Source organism: Saimiri boliviensis, chromosome 11 (genome assembly GCF_048565385.1).
Source record: "Saimiri boliviensis isolate mSaiBol1 chromosome 11, mSaiBol1.pri, whole genome shotgun sequence".
NCBI lineage: Eukaryota > Metazoa > Chordata > Mammalia > Primates > Cebidae > Saimiri > Saimiri boliviensis.
In genome coordinates, this window is record NC_133459.1 from 58,001,703 (window position 1) to 58,028,748 (window position 27,046).

Genomic DNA, 27,046 nt, shown 5'->3' on the forward strand with positions numbered 1-27,046 from the left:
AATGCAGGAACCAGGAAAATGTCATAAAGCTAAGAAGGTGTGAGGTATGTTAAGGCAGAGAGTTCGGAACAGAGGCTGTAAACAAGGCAAGGCTTATGCAAAGGAAGCTGCATTACAGTGAAGTAGGCCTGAAGGAGTCAAGAATTCAAGACTCAAAATACCACAATTCTGTAGTTAGTTTTATTGAGATTATTTTAAATATTTTTATGATGCCAGCAGGAAGACCTGAACTTTTATTACCTATGGACATAATCAATTTTTATTACTAAAAGGGAGTCATAGTGAAAAGAACAGAATATTAGACATGGCAAAGGTTATGTTGATCTGGAGTCCATGAAGCATGCCTTCACAACAAATCATGAGCTTGGTGTCTCCTTGCTTATAGAGGCAGAAGAGGAATGTCCAGAGAGGCCCATGTGGCAACAGGCCACAACTAGAAAGCCGTGCTTTCACATAACCAATTCTGTGTGTAAGCAGGGGATAGGAGAAGAATACATTTCATATGGGTACAGAAATAAGTGTCTTAATCAGAAACAAATATCTGAAGCCAAATACAGTTAGATACTTAAAATGTTGAAGAAGCAGCTTGATAGTGTTTTAAATGACCCCAAAACAAAGCAGTGTTACACAGTAAAATGGTCATTGCTCTGGAGGTCCTTTGTTGCTTTAGATAAAACTGACCCAGGGGCCTTCCCTAGCCAACATCTGTCAAATCCAACTTCAGTACCCAGCATGTCAGGCTTCGTGTCTCCTAGTAGCTTTTATCCATTTCTTAAAACCAATCCTGACGTCCAAGACCTAAGAATTATCATCAGAAGGTATTCTTAAAAAGTTGACTCAAATGCAGAATGTAATTCCGAAGAAATCAATGGAGTGATCTGAAGAATTCTCATCTCACGAGAAAGTGTGTACGCACCAAAAGGAACTTCTTACATGGGGAATTGTATCTCAAAATCCTGGGTATTTTTACTTTGTTCAAAAGTCGTATGTTTGTTCACATACCTCATATATCACTTGATATTTCTTGGCAATGATTTCCCTGTATAACTGTCCTTGGGTTAGGCTACAATGGAATAGCTATCACTCCATGAACTTTCATCACAACACTGGGAGGAGGAGATGACCTAAATAAGATGGAAGGAAGGCAATTCTGACCTAGATACTTCACTCCAAATCTCCTTCCTTCAGTTCAGTTTTAGAAAACATCAAAATAATCACCCTGAAATTCTTCTATTATCATGTTGTATCTTTTTGCCGGGACCTACAATTAAGCTTATCTCCAGCACTCACTCAGCAAATACTAATTGGGTCCCTATTGTGTGCCAAGCACTGCTGTAGATATAAGTGAGGTATGACAATACCTACCTTTATGCAGCATGTTTAAGGTTGAGGGTGGGGGAGTGCTTGATAAAATGTTAAGAGCAACTGGAATTGCAGGATAATTCCAATAAAGCAAGATCTATACGTGATTTCTTCTTTTGGCTACTAAAACATTTCCCTGGACACAGTGAGTGCTGAGTATGTACTTATTTATAATTTATAGGCAACATGGAGATAATAAAGAGGTCATTTGTTGCTTTAGATAAAACAAACATATGAAGAATTTACTATGCTTAATGAATTAAATGGCTACTTTAATCTTTACTATCCATACTTTAATCTTACTATCCATTAATACCAATATTAATATCCAAGTAAATTAAGATAAGCTCCCATTGAATCATACTTATGAGAATGTTTGTTCATCAAACAAATACAGGATCTGTTACAGTTGGTGGGGGATATAAGAGTAACTAGACACAGTCCCAGCCCTCAGGAATATTACCATTTTTGGGAGGCAGACAGAATATATAAACAGGGAATGGAAAGGTGGTTTTAAGCTCCAGATGTCCTTCACCACCCAAGGCTCTCCAGATACATAGAAGACAATTTCCCAACCTGGTCCCAGCAGTCAGGAAAGGCTCCATACAGGAAGTAACATTGACATTGAGTGAAACTGGGAGGGGGTGTGAAGCTAAGGGAATCATAGTATGTGCAGTATTCTAGAGGCATGTGAATGTCTACAATTTTGGCTCCTTGTGCCGTTGTCTAATCAATGGTAGATTGCCTTTAGCATTTTATCTCAATAATAAAAAAGAAAATGTTTTTTTGGAAAACCACTGGATATCTGTTTACTCCTGCTTCGGCAGCATTGGATTCTCCTACTTCTCCACTCTCTGCTCAGATGACACTTTTCTTGCTTTGTTAAACATTTGCCCATTCACTGTGGGGTTTTTTTTGGTTTTGTTTTTGTTTTTGTTTTTAATACCTGCTATGTGCAGGCCTGTGCTAAGCCCAGGTAATACAAAGAAGAAAGAAAAGTACCTGTCCTAAGTTCACATAAAAGTAGGGGAGGTAATTATTGTATGTGTGTATATGTGTGTATATATAATCATTTTACAGTGTGATCTCTGTAATAATCAGTGCAAGCTGAAGGAGGTGCTCAGTAAGTTTCTGACTTTGGAATTGTTTTTATATGGCATTGGGCTAGCAAACCCTGATAACAGCCTTTTTCTGCTTCATTTTAAAATATTTTTTAAAATGCAAAAAAGTCATAAACTCATGCAGGCTTTAGGAATTAGGATGATGTTCAACAGGAAAACTAGAATTGATATTCCCAAAGAAAATCTGGGAGGATTTTCTGGTATCTAAATAATGAATGCAACTTGTTTGATAACATAATATGTGACATAAGAACAAAGTTAATGTGTGATTCACCATGGAAAGAGTTTGGACCTGCCACCTTGTGCTCCATAGCGTAAAAGCACAGGTTCTTGTAAACCTAAAAACAGCGCAGCTATCCCTCTACTTTACTGCTGATGGTTGGGTTTTTTGTTTTGTTTTTGGAAAGCAGCCAGTGAGTTTAAATTCCTAGGTCCCGCCCCCACCCACCCATGACCCTTTTCCCAGCCACCCTTTCAGTTCAATCCGTTTGAAAACTGCCAGCCCATGAATTCACCCAAGCAGGAAGTGTGAATTAGGAGGATGGTGATGGCTTGCATTCAAAGGATCTGTTAATGGGGCCACATAGGAAAAGCCTTAGTAGTTCTGTAAACTTGGGAGGAAGGGTATAAAGCCAGGCAGTGCTGATCTACCTCAGTCCAACAAAGCTGCGGAAACCAAAAACTGCCATACTCTGGGAATTGGCATTTAGCTATAGATCTGAAGAGGCAGATTCAAGTATGCAGTGAGTGCGGAATAAGAGCAAATCATGTGTACTGTATGCTTGGAAATACTGAACATGTATACCTGTCTAGTTAGAATAAATGTTGAAAATAATAGTCCATGGGAAAATCATTACATACAAAGGAAAGGAAATACTATTGTGAACACTTAAAGGAAAGCCCTCTTGAAAACTATTAACTACTGAAACCAAATGAAAATGTTAGAGAATTTTGTAGTATATTCAATAGAATCTTTTTAATTTTTTTCTTCAAAGACAGGATCTTGCTCTCTGTCATTCAGGCTGGAATGCAGTGGTACAGAGGCCTAATCAGCCCATTGTAACCTTGAACTTCTGAGCTCAAGCTGTCCTTCCACCTTAGCCTCCCAAGTAGCTAAGACTATATAAGCACATGTCACCATGACCAGCTAATTAAAAAAAAAATTTGTGGAGATGGGGTCTCATTGTGTTGCTAAGGCTGGTCTCAAACTCCTGGCCTCAAGCAGTCTTCCCACTTTGGTCTCCCAAAGTGTTGAGATTATAAGCATGAACCACTGTTCCTAGCCAGAATTTTTGTTTAAAGGCATATCTCTATGAAATAGGCCAGAAACTTATTAGGAAAGAATGATTAAGATGAAAGAGCAAGGGAATGAGAAGAAAAGGGAAATGGCAAAGACCACGAGACAACTAAAAATGTAGTCAAAGAATTAAAACCTACATTGAAAGCAATAGGGAGTATAATTTTCACTGAAGAAAATAAGATCAGAGCTGTTAGAAGATACAACATATGTTTTAAATTTACTCTATAGGAAAAACATTTTGAGGCCAAGAGCTATGGCTTATTTAGTTTTTTAAATCTCAACAGTCCTTAGGTCAGAAGCTGGCACCAAATAATTGCCTTATGGTCAAACAGTTATTTCAATCACTGTTCACCAAATGAGGAATGAACAGTGACCTGTCCAAGGTCACAAAGCCAAGAAGTGGCAGAGCTTGCTTTTTAGGATGCATACACCATCCTTTTAGAATGCAAACTCTGGACTTTGCAAAACGCACAGAGAACTATTAAGAAAAGGAGTTTCCATTATAGGTGATTTCATAGTGAACCACATTCCTTAAGCTAGTCCTTGCCCCTCTGTTCTTCTGACCACCAACCTTGTGACTTACCCTCCCACTTTTACTCTAACCATGGTATTTGGATTTAAACTCTGACCCTGTCTCTTCTTGGTACGATACTAGTTTCCTTCCCACCCTCACTGACTTAGATTTCAAAAATAATAGCCACTCGTGGTTTGACTTGGTTCTAATGTCTTCCACTCCAGGTGCCAACCTTCATAAGTAGGAACAGGACATAACCCAGGAATCTCTTCCTTATGCTTGATAATATCATTTTATTTTTGTCCTGTCATGTGACTAGCTGTTTCATTTTTCTTTTGGTGATACAATATCAACCTAAAGCACTGGACTAAAGAGAGGTGGAGGAGGTTGGGGATGAGCAGCCTAACAGCATGGCTGGACTAAATACCCCATTATGTAAATATTTCTCCTTTCCACTTGATAAATGAAGCACAGAAAGTTGAGGGTTGCCCATTTGATTATTTAAAAGAAACAGAAGCTTAGGTAATAACAGTCTCAAAACAATAAACACTGGTGATTTTAGGTTCATTAAAAACAAGACAATCCCCCCTCCCTCAAATGCTTACTTTTAAAGTTAGAAAATTACATGGTCTCACATAAAGATAGATGAAGATACTCACTATCAGGAATAGTTACATGTTTAAGGGATTTTTTTGTGTGGTTGTTTTTATTTTAAATGTTTTGTTGGATGTTTTTTACCACGGCAAAGCATTAAAGAGAACCCAGGTTTTGAAATTGGACTTAGGTTTGAACATGTCTTGAAGTTATACCAGTGTATGACCTTTCACAGATTAGCTCTGTGCAGCTGATCTGCCCATGAGGAGGCAGGAGTGGCCCAGGCTTCTTTGCGGGGTCGCTGTCAGCGCCAGATGGCAGGGGCTGGCACGATGGACAGATGGCACAGCAATGTCCTTGAATTGGCAGCTCCTGCTTGGTGGCCTTTACTTGCATGTTTACGAGATGGCCAGCAGGATGCTGTGTGGCTTTTGAACCCAGAACAGCCAGCTGTACGCCTCCCACCTTAGCCCCAGAACTGACTAGACTCACCAATCCAAACAGCCAGTTAGAGAAGCCCACCAATCCCATGGTCCTCACAGGAGGCAGTTTCATACAGCTCTGGAGGGTGATCTTCTTTGTTCAAGTCCTTGGCCTTCAGTTTCCTCATCGATACAACAGGAAACTCAAATTTGATGTACCTTATGGAATAGCTAGCATTGTAGGAATTTTGGAAGAGTCCTTGACTTCTTGTATGTATGAGCAGTTTATGTTCAGAAAAAAAATGGCATGGCCTTTGTTTTGTGGTGTTTGAGATTTTTAAAAAGTTATTTTCCTGAAATAACCACTCAACCACTCAACAAAGCAAATGACCTTGGAGACATATCAGTCCCTGAAAACACACCTAATGCACCATATTCACCGTTGGTTGAAACATATTTTCTCTGCTTCAGATTAATAGTACTACCCAGAACAAAAAGTGATTTTCTGCTTCTTTGAAGAGCTGTGACTTCTGACATCAGAGAATATGCTGCTCAAAGTGCTGGAGAGGTTGAGTGCTGCTCAAACAACTCTTCAAAGCAAGCACAGAGAAAGTGTGTACGTGGAAAACTGGGAGGGAGTCAGGGAGGAAACACTGGGAGATCTTAACCAGTTCCCAAGGGACCAAATCTCAGCTAGAGGTAGGCATCGCTAAACAGATCCAGATGTGGAAGGAGTCAGTAACTCAGGGTATCTGCAAGAGCTCGATAGAGAGCAGAGGTTGCACCCCTGTGACTTTTCTGATAGGGAGATGGATGATAGACCTGGAAGCTCATGAGCTAATTGAAGTAGCTTTCAAGTGATGTATTTATAAGCTTTGGAAACATATGGACTCTTTGATAGGATTTTGTGGCTGTTTTCGCTTTTATTTAACACTGATTTATTCAAGGTTTTTTTTTGTTTGTTTTTGTTTTTTTTGCATTTGAAATAATTTTAGATTTTCAGAAAAGTTGCAAAGCATGTAAAGAGAATTCCCATACACCTCCTCACTCAGTTTTCCCTGTTGTTTACACTTAAATTTCCATGATACACTTTTCAAGACTAAGAATTCAACATTAGCACAATGCTGTGAACCAAACTCCAAACTTCATTTCACCAGTTTTTTTAGCCTTTTTTTTCATATTTTTTCTTATGAAAGATCAAATCTGATAATAAAGCTTAATATCCTCAGTATCTTTTAACTGGTGTTCTGATTTTATATATACGTGTGTGTGTGTGTCTGTGTGTGTGTGTGTGTGTAAAATTACAATTCCAGCTGGCAAATTAGTCACAAATTTTACTGAAAATGTGTGTTTTACTGAAAAAATATATTTTTAATATATTTTATTATATATATTACTGAAAAAATATATATTTTACTGAAGTGACTAATTTGCCAGCTTGTATTGTGATTTTTAATGGGTACCATTTTTCAGGCACCTGATGTACCATGTACTGTGGTAGATGCTTTACATGTATCATCAACAACCTTCATGACAACTCTGCAAGATAATGTTGTTGTCTCATTTAAAATAAGAGAGAAACTGAGGCTCAGAGAGTTAAGTAATTTACCCAGAGGAGAAAAGGGTATACTTCCAGTGGGACTAGAACCAGTGAATTCAAACCTGGGTCAATTACATTCTTTGGGGAAAAAGAAAAAGAAAAAACTAGATCTTTGTCATTGTTGTTTTCATTGCTTCTGCTTTGTTTTTAATGTGCCTGCAATATTTCTTTTTCATTTAATGACTTTTAAATTCTATTATAGAATCAGACTTTCCTTTCTTACTGCTCCTTTATCTTTCCTATATATACTGAACAACAAGTAAAACCAGGGGTTGGACTATGGGCAGGAGGGTTTCCCAAAACCATGTGGCATGATAAAAGACGGAGGGCGAATCAGGTGGAATCTACTGGGAAGATCTAAGACATAAACAATGCAAAGGAACTAAGGCCAGAGGACCAAGGATAGAGTCCATGTGTATAATCTTGGTGTGCAGACCCAAGGCAGGGTTAGACTACAGCAAGTACGGGCCAGAAGAGTTGTACGGACCAGCTTTGAGAGACAGTGCATGAGCATATCAAAATGGCTTAGACTTAAACCCTCAGAAGCAAGGCAAACAAAGTGTGAAGGGCCTGGTGCTTTGGGTAAACAGCAAACAAACTAGTGCTGGGTGGTGTAGAATTCACCCATAGAATAAGGCCATGAGGGGCAGTGTCCATCTATCATCTAGCCATACTGTGTGTATCAGTTGTTTTTTGCTTGCTATAATAAATTACACAAATCTAGTGGCTTAAATTTATTCTCTCACAGTTCTGCAGGTCAGAAATCGAGGTTGGTTCTACTTGTTTCTCTGTAACCAGAGAAATTTTTTACAAGTCCAAAATCAAAGGTTTTTATTGGAAGGTATGGGAAAAAATCTGCTTCCACACTCATTCAAGTGGTTGATCTAACATAGTCCCATGCAGTTATAATACTGAGGTCCCTGTTTCCATATTAAAGGTCAGCCAGTGGTCCTACTCAGCTTTCAGAGGCCTCCTGCATTCTTGGGCCCATCACCCCTGCCACCATCTTTTAAGCCAGCAATGATGGGTCAGATCTTTCTTATGCTTTGAACCATTCCGATTTCTATTTCTGCTTCCTATCTCCTGTCTTCCTCTCTACTGTGTCTCTTGACTGACTCCTCTGCCTTTCTCTTCTGCTTTTAAGAGCCCTTGTGATTACCCTGAGCCCAACCAGATAATCCAGGATAATCTCCCTATTTTAGGGTTATCTGGCTACTAAAAATTCTATCTGCCCAGTTCCTTTACAGTAGGGCCTCAGTTAGTGTTTGACTGAGTAATCAGGGTACAGAATTTTCAGGTGACATCTTTAGGATTCTGTTTACCACATTGTGATAGCACAGTTATTTGCATTTCTCAAATGTGGATGGGATTTAGGCAATGCCAAGAGTTAACCTAGATTCCTGACACTTACTGAAACCTCTAAATATTGTCGGGAAGATTTGTCCCCCTTTCTCTTCCAAGCAGGTGATTATCTTAGACCTGCCTTCCAATCGCTCTCCTCTCTCCAGAGGCTTCCTATAAATCTTTCTCTTATCCTCCTCATTGCCTTGTCTATCAGCTTCACCTTCATTATTGACTAAGCAAATGGAGTACTTCTGCCTCTGCATTGTGTTCTGGAAAGCTTTCAGCTAATTCCCCCAAGCCTTGGATTACCCCCATCAAGCGCTGATGACCCTAGAAAAAATCTCAGGACTTGTGAATCCCATTTTCTTACCTTTTGTAATCTTTAGAGATCCCTTGGGAAACTATTTTTAAGCCCCCCTTTTTTTTCCCTTACTGATATGTAATCACTTCAATTCCCTTAACAACTAGGAAGGGAAAAATTTAATTGCTAATACATTTATTCATAATCTCAACTATTGTAGGACCTGTGAACCTGTAATTGATAATATCAAGGTTTAGAGCAATCATTTCCACAACTTACTGTGCATTAGGACCGTGGTAAAATGCAAATTGCTGGACCCACACCAAAGCTTCAGTAAATCTAGAGTAGAATCCCAGGAAACATACGCTCGACTGGGATCCCAGGAAAGAATTAAGGAAGGTTCCCAAGTTTAGGTACTAAGTTACAAGATTTAAGCTGAAGTCCAGGGTGGAGAGGAAACATCTGTCTCTTCTTTTTACAGTGAATGGAAGTATGTGGGTTAACAAGCACTAAGGCTTCCTCAAGGAGTTCTTGCAAGAGTCCCCCTCTCTCTGTGCCTGGGCCTTCAGAGGCACGTTGCTTCTCCATACTCCTGCATTCCTGTACCTTTAATGTTATGGTGCCAGTGCTGATGATCAGCTTCTGCCCTGGCTTCCCTAAACTGAACAGCCACCAGTCTCCAGTGCCCCTCATTAATATCCTTAGTAGTACCCATAGCATGGGGAAGGAGATACGTTATTGCTATATCCTAATAAATGAATGGGAGTGAGCCCTTCATGCTGTTCAAGAGAAAGAGAATGAACACTTATTAAGAGAAAGGGAAAGAAAATGAACTCTTATTTTATTTTTTTTTTTATTTTACTTTAATTTCTGGGATACATGTGAAGAATGTGCCAGTTTGTTATGTAAGTATGCATGTGCCATGGTGGTTTGCTACACCTAGCAACCCATCATCTAGGTTTTAAACCCTGCATGAATAGGTATTTGTCCTAATGCTCTTCCTCCTTTCACCCACCATCCCCTGACAGACCCCAGTGTGTGATGTTCCCCTCCCTGTGTCCATGTGTTCTCATTGTTCAACTCCCACTCGTAAGTTAGAATATGTGGTGTTTGGTTTTCTGTTCCTGTGTTAGTTTGCTAAGGATGATGGTTTCCAGATTCATTCATGATTCTTGAAAGGACATGAACTCATTCTTTTTTATGGCTGCATAGTATTCCATGGTATATATATGCCACATTAAGAAAATGAAAACTTAAGTGCTGCCTATGTGCACAGTTGGCACCATGAGAGTTACAGGATTGTATAGCTCTTACAGACTCAGTATAGCTTACTGAAAAAAGTAATGCACTTTGTAAATGATAAATCATGTAATCCTCACAAAAATAATTTGAGATCTCCCTTTTTTGCAGATGAAGGAAATGGTGCTCATAGAGGTTACACAATTCATATATTGTCATGCAGATAAAGTAGAGAAAATGTCAAGATTTAAACCCAGGTGCCTTCCTCTAAAGCTCATTCTTTCAATTTGCATACACTTCTAACCTCAAAAATCCCAATATTTACATAAGTGCTTTATATTTATAATCTAGGATGTTAAAATTAGGCAATGCAGTTGTTTGCATTTTTTTTTTATCATTATGTATACATCCAAACCTTAAATTATAAGAGCTTTCTCTTACAGTTCTCTTCATTATACAATAGCCGAAATAAATAAAATGTGCTTACCCTTGCAAGTCTCCCATCAGGCTTCCCCACACATTTCTCTGTCTCGCCCAAACATTCAAAATAGGCACATGCACATGAATAAACACACTCCTTCTACTCATGCTTTCTCTCCACTTCCTCTTGACGGAACCATTCAGCCTTCAGCTAGGGAATCCGTTCATCTGGCCCCTATCCTAGCTTTCTCAGCCATTTCAAAGCTGTGTCTCCCCTAGGACTTCCTTGGAAGTCCCAGGGCACTGTCATCACCTCCCTTCCAAGACAACTCCCCGAGGGTCCTCTGTAGCCTCTCAAGCAATCTACGTGGCACTCCTTGCAAAGTTCTGTCATGGGCTGACTGGGCTGAGGTCCCTGGTATTTGAGAGAAAGTTAAATGGACTTAACCATCATCTACATATCAGATGAGATGCCAAGGAAGCAGGGACCTCAGTCCACAGCATCTTGGCACTTCAGAGATAAATATCTTTCACTAAGTCACATTTCAGTGTGGTGGTTCTAGTGTTAGTGGTGAGGGAATATTGGAAATGGTTGTGTGAGAATTGTGTTTGCTGCTTCCCTTTTGATGCTAAATACCGTCTATATTATGATCCATGCAATAAATCTCTTCTAGAATTTCTTCCCAGGAATAATTTTGTCTTCCTTCAAGGATAGCTATGTTTTATTTATCAGAAAAAGGAAAGCTGTTTTACCCATCATGTGTCCCTCTTTACCATAGCTGCTAGCAAGCTCAGGATTTAAATTTAGTGCTCAATTACATTGATTATCTCATTCTCAGTGTCTGGGGAAAAAATATCCTCTCTTTTCTGCTCTATGATTTCTGAGTTCTGGAGGCACTGGAAATTTAGAGAAGGATCCATGGTATCTTTTTGCATAAATACCATTGCTTTTTGAAAAGTCTTCATGGATATCTGCTGGGGATTAAGCAAGTTAAATCTGGCTACATCACACCCTTTTCTCTCTTTTGGATTCTTACTCATTGAGAAGAATGTCGGAGCTATTACATTATCAGTATTATTATACAAAGCACTGGGGTTCCTAATAAATACTGTTAGGGGAATGCATCTTATATACAAAGTCAACCACTCCCAGCACAAATTATCCAAATCTGGTCTCTAGTAGTGGGTCAGCCACACAGAGGATCATGCCTTGATCTACTTCCTATTGATGACCAGAGAGAGGCAGCCAGAAGGAGGCAGCCTCCTGGACAGGCTCTAGAACAGTGCACTAAGCCATGGCCCAGCAACTTCCCCAGGAGACCTAATAGCAGAGGTACTGTTGAGGTCAGGCCAGTACAGGAGAGACAGAGAATCCATGCGTGACTGGTGTTCATGACTTGTGATCATTACCAGGACCACTACATGCCACAGCACAGGCAGCTTGCAGAAAGTGTTCAGCTCAGGGGGCTATGACCAGGCTGAAATCCTGCTTACTCTCCACCGTTTTGTAATTCCTATTTCCAGATGGGATGCCTTTTTCAAACTCACACAAAGGTTCTATATAAGCTACAGGGACCCTTCCTTTTACCCTATTCTCATAAAAGCCACTTCTCTGATGAGGAAGGGTAAGTTTAGGGATGGAGAGGGCAGCTGGGAGCATGGAGCGAGTGGCTAAAAGTGTTATTCCAGTGTTCTTTTCTCTAGGGGCATAGTCCCTTCCTCTCTGATTATGTAAGGAGCTGAGGCAGTAAACTTTGTCCCCCTATAGTTGTAGAATTTAACAAAGAAGGATAGGACATAAGGAGAGAGAGTGGTGTCTAAAAGGAGAAAAGGAGCATTAGTTCACAGTGCTGAGTGAATTGTCACTCAGCAAGTATTAGCTTAGTGCCTACTATGTTCCAGGTGCAACACTGGGCACTGGAGTTCCTTTGGTAAGACAAGCGAAGACCGTCAGAACACCTACATTCTGATTTCCATTCTCTGTGTTCCCTTAGGCATTTTATTCCCTCACTGTGAAATGAAGTTCCATAATGTCAACATTGTTCATGTTGTCTCTGAGTTCCAGAATTCTTACCGTATGTTTAGGTCTCTGGGAAACCTTTGTGCAGGATGTTCTTTCATAGTTAATGGCTTAGGATGATACAGCCTCAGAATTCTTCTCGAGTCTCTCATTTAAATTTTCCCTCTTCTTGTCTATTAAAAATGAAAGCCATGGTTATAATCTGACTGCCCAATTATTTGCCAAGAAAAACCGTCAGTAGGTAGCTCTACTGAATGTAGGAATCCCCGCATCAACAGACTTAGATAAATAATTCAGCATAGCCGGAGCACAGGCTAAGGAGTGAGGGAGGACAAGAGTAAACACTGGAGAAGAAATAAGGGTGAGCCCAGGAAGAAGCACACTGAGACAGTGAAGGGGTTTCTACTGTGAAATGAGGGCAATGGGGAGCAGTTTTTGCAGAAAGTAACACGATCAGATTTGCATTTGAGAACAGTCAGTTTAGCTCCAGTGTGGAAAGGAACACAATTAGAAACAGTGAGATTTGCTCAGGGCCTCTGTCAGCAATTAGGAAGGACATAATGGTGGCTTGAATTAAGGAAGTGAATGACAGTAAGGATGAAGGAAAGGAGATGCATTCAAAAGAGATTTGGGAGATGAAACCTATAAGACTTGGAGACTGCCTAAATATGGGAAGATAGGGAGAAGTCAAGAAAGAGGGCTCCTGGCCAGGTGCGGTGGCTCCACCTGTAATCCCAGGATTTCGGGAGACTGAGGCAGGTGGATCACCTGAAGTCAGGAGTTCGAGACCAGCCTGGCCAACACAAGGAAACCCCGTCTACTAAAAATACAAAAAATAAAAATAAAAAAATAGCTGGGTGTGATGGTGCACATCTGTAATCCCAGCTACTTGAGAGGCTGAGGCAGGAGAATTGCTTGAACCTGGGAGGTGGAGGTTGCAGTGAACTGAGGTTGCAGCACGGCACTCCAGCCTGGGCAACAGAGCAAGACTCTGTCTCAAAAAGAAAAAATAGAGGGCTTTGAGTTTCCTGGTTTGGGCAACTGAATGGTACCTGTGCCCTGTGATAGGCCCATTGCAGTGGGGTTGAGGGTGAAATCTGGAAAGAGTAATTAAATGGGGCCAGAGAAGATGAAGGAAGGGACCTAGGTAGACCACTCAGCTTCCCTGTTGTGATGCAAACTGCATATCCATACCTGAGTGAGCTCAGGACAACACACACCATAGGAACTAAGTAAATGAATGTTGGTGAATTAATTTTATAATGTGATCATCTAAAGTGAACTATGGTGCTGATGCCCACAATTTGGGCTAGGCTTTAAGAGACCAGCAGCCCTCACTCTCTAGAAATGTCCCAAGAGAACACCTTGATGAGTGGGGAATATGAAAGCAGTACTGTGAGCAAATCCTGATGGCATACAAATCCGGCATCCTGTTCAGTTCTGGACTGTCTCTGAGATTGGCATACTACATATAAGCTTCTAATTCTGATTGACTTCAATGGGATTCCCTTGCAACCCACAGATTCTAAGTTATCCCCTAGTAGGTATAGTATTTATAGGAGACATATTATTTTTACTCTGGATTGGACACTGAACACTGTTATACTGAATTCTGACAGTAGCAGAACTCAAAACAAGATCATTTGTACTAGAATGCCGCTGTTATGTGTTGATTTCATGTAAGCCACAGAAAATAGGTATTTTTAAGAAAAAAGAATGTTTTAAAATAAAAGATATTTAATTATAGTCTAAGAAATGTCAAACATAATATTCCTGTGGTATTTATTTTGTTTTGTTTTTGTTTAATCTAAGGTCAAGTTATTTTCTTTGAGGAAGGGATAGTTTTTCCCAGGTCTGGAGATTAAACAGTTTAGTAGGCATTTCACGTTCTGCTCACAAAAAGGGGATTTGCATATGAACTTGTTTTGGCGAGAAAACACATCTGAATGTATTTCATGGGAACTGTCTATATCCATGGCAGCTTCTTTTGACCATCTTCTTCTTTTCTTTCCTTCATCCCTGCAGGTCACTGGCTTGACACTGTCTCAGGACCTCGATGATCTTGCCATTCTCTACCTGGCTACAGTTCAAGCCATTGCTGTAAGATACTGTAATGCCATTTTTAAACAGACTTAGAGCCATCAGAGTACACTAGGCCACATGCTCCTTAAGATACAGCATATGCTTTTGTGATAGTAATTCTTAATTTAAAGATTATTTGCAAAAAAAAGAGATTCTTGTATGTCTGGAAGGAGATGCTGATGAAGGACCTCACATGCTTTAGCTAATAACCTCACATCACTAAAAGCTGAAAGGAGTTAAAATCTGTGAACACTACACTTGTCATTTGTCTAATTTGTCTTCTAAATTTAATTAAATAGAAGCAAGCAAGCAGATGCTATGTATGCTTGCATTAAGAAAAGTTGTTAAGGATGTCTGATTTATATAATACATGATATTGTTCACTTTTCAAAATGGTTTCATAATAGGATTCTTTTAAATAGTAAGCTTCCTTAGAACATGAAAGTGTTTGGTTTTAGATAATTAGCTGCTTAAGTGAGGTTAGGATGATTAGGGAGGAAGAGGGGAATTTAAATCTAAAATGTTAGGAGTTTCTAAACTAAAGATCAATCAAAAATGGAAGTGAAATCCTAAAAGCTTAACCATTGTCTAAGGCAGGCATCTCCAATCTACAGCCCCCTGAGGCCATTTATCCGGCCCCCCGCCACACTTCAGGAAGGGGCACCTCTTTCACTGGTGGTCAGTGAGAGGAGCACAGTATGTGGCGGCCCTCCAACGGTCTGAGGGACAGTGAACTGGCCTCCTGTGTAAAAAGTTGGGGGACCCCTGGTCTAAGGAATATTCTTATCTAGAGGTGGCTATGGGTGGTCTACAAGAACCTGAAATCACATACAGAAGGTTGCATGTGTGCATATGTTACAAAGTGCATTTTAGGAGAGTAGATCGTGGCTTTCAGGATCTCACAGCAGTTATGTACCCGAAATTAAGTTAATCCAGTGAGGCTTAGCCACTTCTGAAAAGAGAACAGGAATTAACAGAAAGGAAAAATCAGTTTATCTAATTTTGATTCAAAATTTGTTTTTCAGTTACACCTGCTTAAGAAAATATGTTTGTTAATGCTATATGTACACATATGATAGTCAATTATTCTGTTTCTTCACACAACTGTTTTCATAACTTTATTCCTTTAAATAATAGAACTATATGTCTATTTATTCATATCACCAACAGAGGTGCTTTTTTAATGCTCCGATTTGTCCAGGCACCATGTATGTGCAATAAAGAATGGAACTTCCCAAATCATAATAATACTAATACTCAAGAAATATACTTTATTTAATGCAACTGAATAGAAGTATGGAATCAGCCAGCATGATTAAACAGCCCTTTTGGATTATACAGTAGTTTTACTATATCTTCCTGAAACAGCTTTCTTGTTGGTCTAATAGTTTGGCTAATTCAGTGAAATCAGTTAAACACCTTTATGCATGGAAACTTGGTCAAAAGCAAACAATTCTGACATCTGTAAATATATGGAGGAAATGAATATATATGGAGAAAAAAGTGTGCATCAGTAGTAAACATATTTAGCTGTTCTGTTTTATGATGATGATGATAATGATGATGATAAATGAGTTAAGAGATATTTTATATGTGCCAAGCACTGTGCTAGGTACCTTACACACATTATCTGGTTTAACCTTATTAGGCAGATATTATAATGCCTATTCCACAGACTAGAAACCTAAGTCTCTGTTTGATTAATTAACTTGTGCAGGGCTGTATAGCTTGTGGCAGAGGTAGGATTTGAACCCCCAGCATTCTAAAATAAAACTAGACATGCGAAGTACAGTCATGTGCTACATAATGTTTTGGTTAATGAGGGACTTCATATATGATGGTGGCCCTATAAGACTATGAGACTGTATTTTTACTGTACCTTTTCTATGTTTATGTATGTTCAGGTACACAAATATCTACCATTGTGGTATGTTTGCCTACAGTATTCAGTACAGTAGGATGCGGTATAGGTTTGTAGCCTAGGAGCAATAGGCCATACTCTATACAGCCTAGGTATGTAGTAGGCTGTACCATCTAGGTTTGTGGAAGTACACTCTGTGATGTTTGCATGACAAGATCGCCTTAACAATACATTTCTCACAATGTTTTCCCGTGGTGAAAGGACACATGACTGTATCGGGGAACTTTTATTTTCTGATTTGTTATTTATTGTATGAAAGAATCATGTAGTGGAATGCATAGCCTATATTGAGATGAATAATCTTGGAAAATCAGAGCGGTGTGATGCTTCCCCTTTGAGCACAAAGAGGAGGACATGACGGATGAGGCCAAACAGGATGGACCAAAGGGCACTATCACATAGTGGTCATGACCGTAACTTTTCACCAGACAGGACTGTATGCCAGGCACCAAACAGAGTGACTTGCCTAATGGCCACTTAATACTGTAACCCTGCAAGTAGATGGGATTGTTCTCGCTTTACAGACGGAGGGAGGACCATTTGCCAGGTCAAACAGCTAGTGTATGGTAGTTGGAATCTGAACCTTTCTCCACGTCTCACTCCCAGGCTCATTCTCTTTCCACTTCATGCTGCATTTCTCTTTGATCTGTTTGTAAAAGCTATGTGGGTGAAATAAGCTTTCAGACATTCCTAAGAATAGTTTTTACTTAATACATATTAGAAAATATCATTAATTTGGCCAGACTTGTCTCACAGAGGTCCCTTTCCTGCTAAGGAAAGTAGTCCAGAAGTCCAGAAATGTATAAATGAGGTTAAACTTAATGCGGGAGGGAGAGGGGAAGAAAAAAAGCCAACTACATTTTCTCAAGCACCACACACTTGGAAAATCAATCTTGTATTTAATGGGCTGTACATGTATTAAAAGCTATCATATTTATTCTGTCCATTGTTTAATGACCTTTATAATACCATGAAAGGAAGGCATTTTAAGACAGAGATTTTTTTTCAATAAGGCTTTTTTTGTGGAGTCAAGTGAATTGTGAGGGGTTCAGTCTGTTTTGCAAATGTATCTGGTTGTGCTGATCTTTTAGGCAAAAAAAAATGTGCATTTTAATGAGGTATTCTGATAACAGATATTTTCCCATAATGTTCCACTTGGGAAAATTTTTTTTGTTTCATTAGCCCTGCATATTGCCCAAGCACTTATTTGCTGTTGGTGAAGTCAAAGTTAAACAAATTTCTCTCTATATATAGTCATATCTTTGCATGCTATTTTGTAGAAATGAAATGAAATTAAAAACGATTGTAATGAAGTTAACTTGGGACTGTGCAAAACCCTCCATGAAGTAAAATTCTCTCTTGATTATGCTTAATTGAAAGACCTGTCAACCACCCAGTTTATCTATAGCCTGTTCATCTATAGTTTTCTTTGCAGAACAGACCCTTAAAAGGTACTATTTGCATTTGAAGTCTCTTGATTTGCATTTGGTTCTGTACATTCCCAGTGGAATAGCCTAATTTTAATTTCAATTTCTCTGTGAAAACATTTTTTCCAGAAAGGTGAGCACAAAATCATTTTCACACAAAGCCCTTTGGTGGGGCATTTCTGTAGGGTGGAGTATTACACAGATTGGAGTCTGGGGCACCAAAAGGGAATGTCCTCTAAGGAACCGCCAGACTGAGTGGGAAATTCCAGCCGACAATACCACATGGGGGAGAGACAGGCTGTCTGTCACAGACCCTCTCGAGGGAGTGCCTCTTATTCAGATCATTTCTTTCCTTTTCCCAGGAAATGTGCTTTGTTTTATTCTTGTCATAGGTCTGCTAATCACGTGCCCTTAGGTCTCTGGTTTTAGAAATACCAAAAATACCAATTTTGCCTGACATTTCCATGCAAATTAGGAGACAGCTATTCTCCCATCCCATACAAACTGTATTGCTTAGCCAAATTATACATCTCCTAAGTGGCGATAACAATATGCAGGTTTCATATTTACCTTAAGATTAGAGGTGCCATAAAAGTGCATAGCAGAGTGCCTAGTCTCCTTGTACACACCTTTCGTGAGCTGGACACTCATATACAAGTTTTACCTGTGCTGCCTGTAGCAACAGCCTTGTAAAGTAGGTATTACTAGATGTCATCAAGTCTAAGACCACATTTTTAATTTTTTTTCATGTTGACATTTCTGACAATCTATAGAATTTTTAACTAAATGAGTGTGATACTATTATTCCCATGGCCAAAAAAAAAAAAAAAAAAAAAAAAAAAAAAGACAATCGAGTTATAGAAAGGTTAAGGTACAAGAAATATATGAAATTCCTAAATGCCAGCCTGGTTTTTTTGAATTCAGAACTCATGCTCTTAGCTAATACAGATTCATGCCATTAGAGCAGACTGGGGTTGCCGGGCATCCACAGGCATCAAATGATCCGTGGTAGACTTCAGGGCATCTGTAGACCTCCTGAAATTATTTATAGTACTATTTTGTATGTAACTTTTTTTTCTGGGGAGGTCAATAGGTTTTGGCATAGTCTCAAGGGGGTTCATGACCCCCCAGAAAGCTTAATAAAGAACATCTGGGAATAATCAGCCCTAGTTAGTGTGTAGGATTTGGCCTTATATGGCACAACGTGTTTTAATTTTTTTAAACACATTACATCTGTGGATTAATTTTGGAGGCCCAGGTTTTACCGAATCCATATTTTTACTAGATTCATGAATAGCTTCAGCAAACCCTAAAGACCTCTGAGCTAGAACTGCTGTGCGTTTTGCTCCTGAACTGCCCCTGTCCCTCATGATTTATGCCAAAGCAATTAGGATTTCATGTCCTAAGGTTCCCAGCTCACTCTCTGACCACTCCTGTCCCCAGGTACCCCTGTCCCCTAGAGTGACAGCTCCCCAGACAGCCTTGTCAAAGGAGGCTTCGTTTCCCCTATACCCCTCAACCCCCAGGACCTGAAGTCAGGGCAGCATCCTGCTGACTTCCAAAACCCTATTCCTTACCTTGGCCAAACTTCTGATTCTTCTTGCCCTCAGCTAAAATACCTCCTCTCCCTCACTACATTCCTAGGTTCCAACCTGAACAATACTGTCACACTTTCACTAAAAACCAAGATATTAGCTCATGCCTTCTTCTTGGTGGCTACGCCAGCTGTGGAGACACATTGACCTCCCAGATCCTTGGCTTTCTTATCTCTTCTGACTTCCCTCCACTTGAACAATTCACTTCTAGGTCTACAACTAGGACTTTGACATCGTCCCACATTGCCCAATCTTCAAACATTTCGAAGACTTGCTACCCACCAAAAAATCCTCTCTCTCAATTCTTTCTGGAACCGCTTTCTGAAACATCACCATGTGGCTGCCTCCTTAAGGCCACATCACAGTTCATCTTTTTGTTTTTAGTCCTTATCTCAAATAAATTTTGATTTGTGGCCAGGTGCAATGATTCACGCCTGTAATCCTAGCACTTTGGGAGGTCGAGGAGGGCAGATGACTTGAGATCAGGAGTTTGAAACCAGCCTGGCAAACATGGTGACATCCCATCTCCACTAAAAATACAAAACAATTAGCTGGGTGTGGTGGCACACACCTGTAATCCGAAGTACTTGGGAGGCTGAGGCAGTAGAACTGCTTGAACCCGGGAGGTGGAGGTTGCAGTGAGCCAAGATTGCGCCACTGCACTCTAGCCTGGGCAACAGAGCAGAACTCCGTCTCAAAAAAAGAAACAAAATTTGATTTTTGAACTCTAGTTTTTGAACTCTCAAGTAAATTAAGATTTTTCAGATGTTTGAATATCCTATCTAAAACTAAAGAATTCTACGTTAAAATTCATTTCTGTAACTCTAAGGCAGTGTCCTCCTCTTTTTTTTTTTTTTTTTTTTTGTTTTGAGACAGAGTTTCGCTCTTGTTACCCAGGCTGGAGTGCAATGGCGCGATCTCGGCTCACCGCAACCTCCGCCTCCCGGGTTCAGGCAATTCTCCTGCCTCAGCCTCCTGAGTAGCTGGGATTACAGGCACATGCCACCATGCCCAGCTACTTTTTTGTATTTTTAGTAGAGACGGGGTTTCACCATGTTGACCAGGATGGTCTCGATCTCTCGACCTTGTGATCCACCCGCCTCGGCCTCCCAAAGTGCTGGGATTACAAGCTTGAGCCACCGCGCCCGGCCCCTCCTCTCAAACAATGACGATTTTTACTGAATTTAATGAACTTAGCAAGACAAGGATAAGGATAATGCATTTTAGGAAGATATTAACACACAAGGACTGAGAAAAAAGGCTGAATGGAAAATATAGTGAAGCCCTGAAACAACCAGGGAATGGATTTTGGCTCAAAAGCCTCTCTTTAGAGAACCGCTACCTGGTTTCAGGCAATAGCAAAGGTAATTTTAGCCGTTAGCCACCGTGAAGCCTTGGATCTCACCTTCTTTATGCCATTTGAGCCCTCTTTCCATGATTCTGCTGCTGGAATTTTTGGTGCTTTTTCTAAGGAAAAGGCTTTAGTTCCCAGTTTGTAAAGGAAGACTGACCAAAGTACCATTGACTGTGTTTCAGAGTAGTATTGCAATCACTCAGATTGATAGTACCCAATACAGGGCCTGGGCTTTGGTAGACACTCGTTAGATATCTATTTGAATGAACTATGTTACCATTAACTGTGTTAACATTGTCAACTGTTTTTGTCAGTGTTGTGTAATTGATAGAAGCAAAATGGTGTAATTAAGAAGGTTTTGGAATCAGTCAGGCCCAAGTTGAAATTCCCACTCTGCAATTTAATTAACTGTGTGATCATAGACAACATAATCTCTGTGAGTCTCAGCTTTCTGAGACAGTGTATGTAGAGCCCTTAGTGCAGTGTCTAGCACTGTGTAAACACTGAAGAAGTGTTCCCTGATGTTTGCTTTTGTGACTATACTGATGCTATCTTCTGCTTTTTCTTTCAAGTTGGGGACTCGCTTCATTAAAGAAGCCATGGAGGCAGCAGGGCACTCAATCAGTACTCTTTTCCTGTGTGGAGGCCTCAGCAAGAACCCCCTTTTTGTGCAAATGCATGCAGACATTACTGGTAAGTCTGGGAAGGAAGAGAGAAGGTCATTTTTGGCTTGGCAGCAAATGGGCATGGCCAAGTTCTGGGTGAGGTGATAATAGGGAGATATACCTGTTATACCAGATTATTGAAATAACCCTGAAGTCTTTATATTCATGATGGAGAAAGTGACTTCTACATATATTCAACTGTTGAATAATGGTAAGAAATAACACGAGAGAAGTTGATCAGGACTATATCTTAAGTCAAGCGTTTACACAACAGTTTTGAGACCTCTTTTGATCCACACATTGTGGAGGATATTGAAGATATGAGGATGAGTAAGGCATGATTCTTGCTCCCCACGACCCAGGAATTCAGGGTCTACTGAGGAAGTGAAATAGCAAACAGGCATATTAAGGATCGTATGGCAAAAGCTCGGAGTGAGAAAAGTACAGGGTACTTTTTCGTGGAAACATAGTGGGGCACCTCGTCCAGTTTCAGGCCTGATGCCAGCTCAGGGCATGTGGGATAGAAGGGATGAGAGCCGGGCGCAGTGGCTCAAGCCTGGAATCCCAGCACTTTGGGAGGCCGAGGCAGGTGGATCACGAGGTCAAGAGATCGAGACCATCCTGGTCAACATGGTGAAACCCCATCTCCACTAAAAATACAAAACATTAGCTGGGCATGGTGGTGTGTGCCTGTAATCCCAGCTACTCAGGAGGCTGAGGCAGGAGAATTGCCTGAACCCAGGAGACGGAGGTTGTGGTGAGCCGAGTTCACGCCATTGCACTCCAGCCTGAGTAACAAGAGTGAAACTCCGTCTCAAAAAAAAAAAAAAAGAAGAAGAAGAAGGGATGAGAAAGCTGTCTTGAAGAAAGAATGCAGAGGCTGGGTGCTGTAGGATCTGTGAGTTTGGTTGCAGACTGGGAATTTGAGTCCTAAGACCCTGAGATGCCGTGATTCCTTCTCAGCTCATTATAATCAGGGATCAGGAGAGAGATGCAGGGAATCACAAATCATGGGCAGAGCTCTTCATGATGTCAGCCTATAGTAGAGGAGAAGGATCCTTAGCAGAGACCTGGAGCCCCTGGGAAGGGGCTGCATTGGGAGGAGGCTTGCTGGTGTCACAGAGAATGACCTGGACCTCTGTCTCTCTTGGCCTGATGCCCTTACCCCTTTTACTCCATGCCTCTCCTAGTGTCTCCTGGGGACTGGTGTTCTCTCCCAGGACCTATCCATGGGTGGCCAGGTACCACCAGGGCAGGGCAAGGGGAGGGAAGGTGGGAGAGGACTGCACCCTGCCTATAGTCCCAACTCCAGACTGATAAGAGCCCCTTTTACCCTACCTCCATTTATTAGGATCCTTTGCTCTCCCTCGTCACCTGCTTTCTTACCTCTGACTGGTGGGCAGGTCAAAGTCTCTACCCCATTATCTCCCCCTTCCCCCTCCAAACCACACAGATTCCTGCAGATGAGAGCCTTGTCTAACATGATGGACATCACTGATCTCTGCACATCAGGAGATGAAATGAAGCAAATCACCTATTCCCAACTTAGAGACAAGTAGACTGAGGCACAAGTCTGATGACAGTGAGAAAAGCATAAGGGTAGAACTATCAGGATGTGAAGTATAGAAAGTATTACCATTAACCAAGCACCTACTATGGGTCAATGTGAATCACATTGTAGACACTTAATCCTCCCATACCACCGAAGGGTAGAAATTGGTGCCCCCATCTTATAGACAAGCAAACTGAGGAGTGGGTAGGTGAATTAAATTGGCTATCTAAAGTCAAATGGCCAGTATGGGGCAGGACCAGTATTGTAACGATGGAGTGTCTGGGCCCACTGTCTCTTTATACTGTACTGCTGACCCAGGTTTCTCCACTTTTCTGCCAGGTTTGTAACTATTTAAATGATAACCCCTCTTTCCTGAGGTGTCCCAAACCCTACAGAAGTGGGCTATTTTAAAGCAGAAGGAGGAAAGACATAAAAAGAGCCCATATTGCCTTATAATTGACCTCAGGAGAAAAACTATAACATTTTATCTAAAAGTCATCTCGTTGGTTCAGATAACATTGAAGCTTAAAATTTGATTTGTGACATTCCAATTTCTAGCCTTTTTTTTTTTTTTTTTTTTTTTTTTTTTTGTATTTTTTGATAGAGACAGGGTTTCACCATTTTGGCCAGGCTGGTCTTGAACTCCTGACCTCAAGTGATCCACCCGCCTTGGCCTCCCAAAGTGCTGGGATTACAGGCATGAGCAACCATGCCTGGCCCCAATTTCCAGCCTTCTGATAGCCAAAAAACTTCCTACCTGGATGCAAGAGGAAAGATGAAAGTCAGCTTTGAACAACACAGTACTCTTGAAAATGGGAAACAGGGCCCATCCCCCGAGAGCAGGGCAGCTGGGAGTGACCCCGGCACTGACTCACTGACTCCGCGCTGCAGCCCTGGACTTTGTGAAAATGGGTCATCTTCCAGGCCCTATATCCCTGGGCTGACTCAGAAGCAAGGGGGAGTGCAGCGGCTTCACAGAAAGCTCTGCTTTGGAAACTCTTCTCCTCCAGGCTGTTGAATGAAAAGGCTGTTAATCGTTATTTGGATTCCGATTGAAACTGGACCTTTTGTCTCTAACTATGGACCAGTTACAGTTCCAGACAAAGGGATCTTTTCTTTAGCCTGGAATTCCTCTGCCTTTGGAAGCCTGTGACTGACAAGCGATGGCAAAGTGCATCTGCCTTTGAATGCTTTGGGTTCTGCTAAACTCATTAATGCATCAGATAAAATAGTTCACATTCCAGGCGAGCCGCCCTCTTCCTCTCCTTCACCCAGCACTCAGAGAAAAGAACACATTTGCGTTGGTCCCCATAAAAGGCACGTACACAAGTAGCCAGTATAGAGGTATTGTCTTTGGTGCCTTTGAACATTGTATTGCTCTAGTTTTCCTTCAAAGACAGAGTTAGGGAAGACTGTCGACCTGGCACATGATTCTCAGAAATACATGTGAAAAACACGCTGGAATTTGGGAGGTTTTTTTGGAGATAGTGTGCAGTAGTAGAAAAAGCAAGACATCAGTTCTGTGACTTTGGGCAAGTTACTTTACCTCTCTGAGCCTCAGTTCCCTCTTCCGAAACAAATAAACAAAAAAGTTATTGTCTCCCTCATGTATATCACCACTGAGGAATAAATTCTCATGAGTTTGTAAGCACCAAGCTCTGTGCCTAGCCAAGTAGGTGATCAATAAATGTTAGTTCTCTTACTTCCTCCAGGAAGCCCCATGCCAAAAAGGAAGAGGGACATTTGAGAAGAAAAGCAGCTTATTATTTTGAAAGTGAATCTTTGCCATGTTGAGAACAGCCTGCTCTGTATAAGCAGAGAAAGTGGGGCCTTGCCAGCTTGGGAAGTGTTGTCTACGTGGGGAGGAAGAACCTCCTTGTACCCTGGTCATTTGATTAACTGTGGTTTCAAGAAATACTTGGTGTGTACTAAGTAATTTTAAGTTTCCCCCACTGACTTGGGACTAAATGTTCCTTCTTCTAAATTTTATTTTTTTAGTACTGGCAGTTTCAGTAGGGGTTTCCCTCTTCCTGTCTTACTCATTATTTTAATTATTTCTTCATTCATTTATTCACTCAAAAGCATTCTCTGACCACACCAGTGTGCCAAGCCCTGATGTTGACACAGGGATGCTAAGAAGAACAGTAATATCCTGCCAAGAGGTTCTTTATAAAACACAGAAAAAGTGCCCTTGGTCCTATGATCAATATCTAGAATGAGTAGATTGGGGATCCAGAGGACAAAATGTGTCGGTGTCAGTCCGGTCCAGGTAGGGAACAGATACACACTCCAGTTAGGTTAACTGGAGGGAAGTTGAATAAAGCGTCAGTGTGCAGAGCTGCTGGCAGGGCGCTGGAAGTCCAGACAACCAAGAAGTACCCTAGGATGCCAGCAGTGTTTCTACCCCGCACTTGCAGGGGTGAGGGCAAGGAGCAGTGCCCAATCTGAGCCTGGGGAGAACGTCTGAAAAGGGCATCCCCACAGGAGCTTAGTCAAGGGTGGAACCAGAGGGCAGGGGGCCACAGCTGTGATCCCCACTGGCCAGTCTTCCAGGGTAAGAGGAGGTGGAAGAAGGAGGGGAAGAGGCAGGATTGGTCTGAGAGGCAAATGGAAGCAGTGGGTTGGTTCCACCCTGGGTAACAGGTGTGAGGAGAAACTTCAGAAGTAAGATAAACTTTAAGAATAACAGCTAATGCTAATTTAGTGCTTTCTCTAAGCCAAGCACCATTTTAAGAGCCTTATTATAATAGCAGTTTTAATTCTCACAGCAACTCTGAGATAGGTGGAATGGTAACCCCATTTTTCAGATGAGAAAACTGAGACACAGAAAGGTTAGGTAACTTGCCTGAATCACACAGCTAAGTCAGTGGGGAAGCCAGGATTCAATCCCTGGCAGTCTGGGTTCAGAGCGCTTTGGACAGCAACTTGAGAGCTGATAGGTGATTCACCAGGTTCACTCAGGTCTCTGGTTCCCAAGGAAAGGGGCCTGTGAGTAGTTCCTCCCTGCTCACAACTGGGGAAGCTTTGGACACGGTAGGGAAGGCTTGGGAAGTAAATGGTGTTTGGAGGTACTGTCTTCTAAAACATCCCAGGTCCATAGGGAAGCCTGGGTGGTCACAGTCATACACCTGTCTGTATCATTCCTAGGAAGCCCTTCAGTGTGGCCTGGTATCTGTCCTTCACCTCTGGATGATTGATGGGAACCTTTCCTGTCCCTTCCCCACTTATCCAGTGTTTAGCCCAGGGCTTGTACATGTGGAGAGCTTCACTTGCCATCCATCTGAATTCTAATCGTAGCAGCCATCATTTCTCCAGGGCTTACTGAAGGTCAGGAAATGTGCTAAGCACCGTGTGTGTGCCCTCTCATTAAGCCTCACAACACATCTGTGCAGTACATCTTATCATCGTCCCCATTTTACATTGGGGAAACCAAGGCTAAAGGAGTGTAAGTGACTGGCTGGACACTGAGCTAGTGGAACCAGGAAACAAACTCAGGTCTGAGCTTCTCCCAGCATTCCCACCCCACGTCACACCATGTTGGCAACATCTGAAGCCCTGGCCCAGCTGGGGCCTGGTATTTCTAAATTCTCTGAGGTGTCTGTGGGAATTTAGTTCCCTGCCCTCATTGTCGGAGTAGCTGGAGGAGAGATCTGAATGGGATGCAGAGAGAGTGCCTCGGGAAATCTTCTCTGACAAGATAGGAAAAGAAATCTAAGCTTTAGGAAAATAACTCCTATGGCTTGAGTAGAGAAAGGTTTCACAGCAAAACCTCTGTAAAGTTTGCTACCATCTCCTGATTAGCAGATCAATCTATACATTATAGACCTAAGAATCCTAAATGATTTCTATTAATCTTAAACCTACCATGAGCCCTCAACCTCCAAGCATTGGCATGCAGAAGGTTCCTCCCTGCTCACCCTTCTGATGCCTGTTTAAGCCTCATCTCCACGGTGATCAGTGATGACCGCTACCCCAGAAGTATGTTCTCCCATCATTCAGTTGCTTCCCATGTGCTAGATACTGCTCTAGATGCCAGGGATGCAGCCATAGATAAAACAGAGTTTCTACCCTCATGTAGCTAAAGTTCTTGCAGAAGAGACATACATTAAACAAGATAAGTAAGTAAAATACAATGTTGGAAGGTGAGGATGAAGCCGTTAAGGGGTAAGGAATGTTGAGGGAAGTGTAATTTTAAATCTGATGGCCAGGGAAG

General features: G+C 41.3%; 1 protein-coding gene across 10 annotated transcripts in view; it reads left to right on the forward strand.

Annotated features, from left to right (window-relative positions):
* The window catches only part of FGGY (FGGY carbohydrate kinase domain containing), a 429,730-nt gene that overhangs the window by 311,818 nt on the left and 90,866 nt on the right, over positions 1-27,046 (forward strand). For 9 of the 10 annotated variants that reach the window (XM_074380908.1, XM_074380904.1, XM_003921494.3 and 6 more), the window contains 2 exons: positions 14,263-14,337; positions 21,189-21,309. In XM_074380908.1, the coding sequence (XP_074237009.1) occupies positions 14,263-14,337; positions 21,189-21,309 (196 nt within the window). The remainder of the gene's footprint in view (positions 1-14,262; positions 14,338-21,188; positions 21,310-27,046) is intronic. The other variant, XM_074380909.1, reaches the window with a different exon arrangement.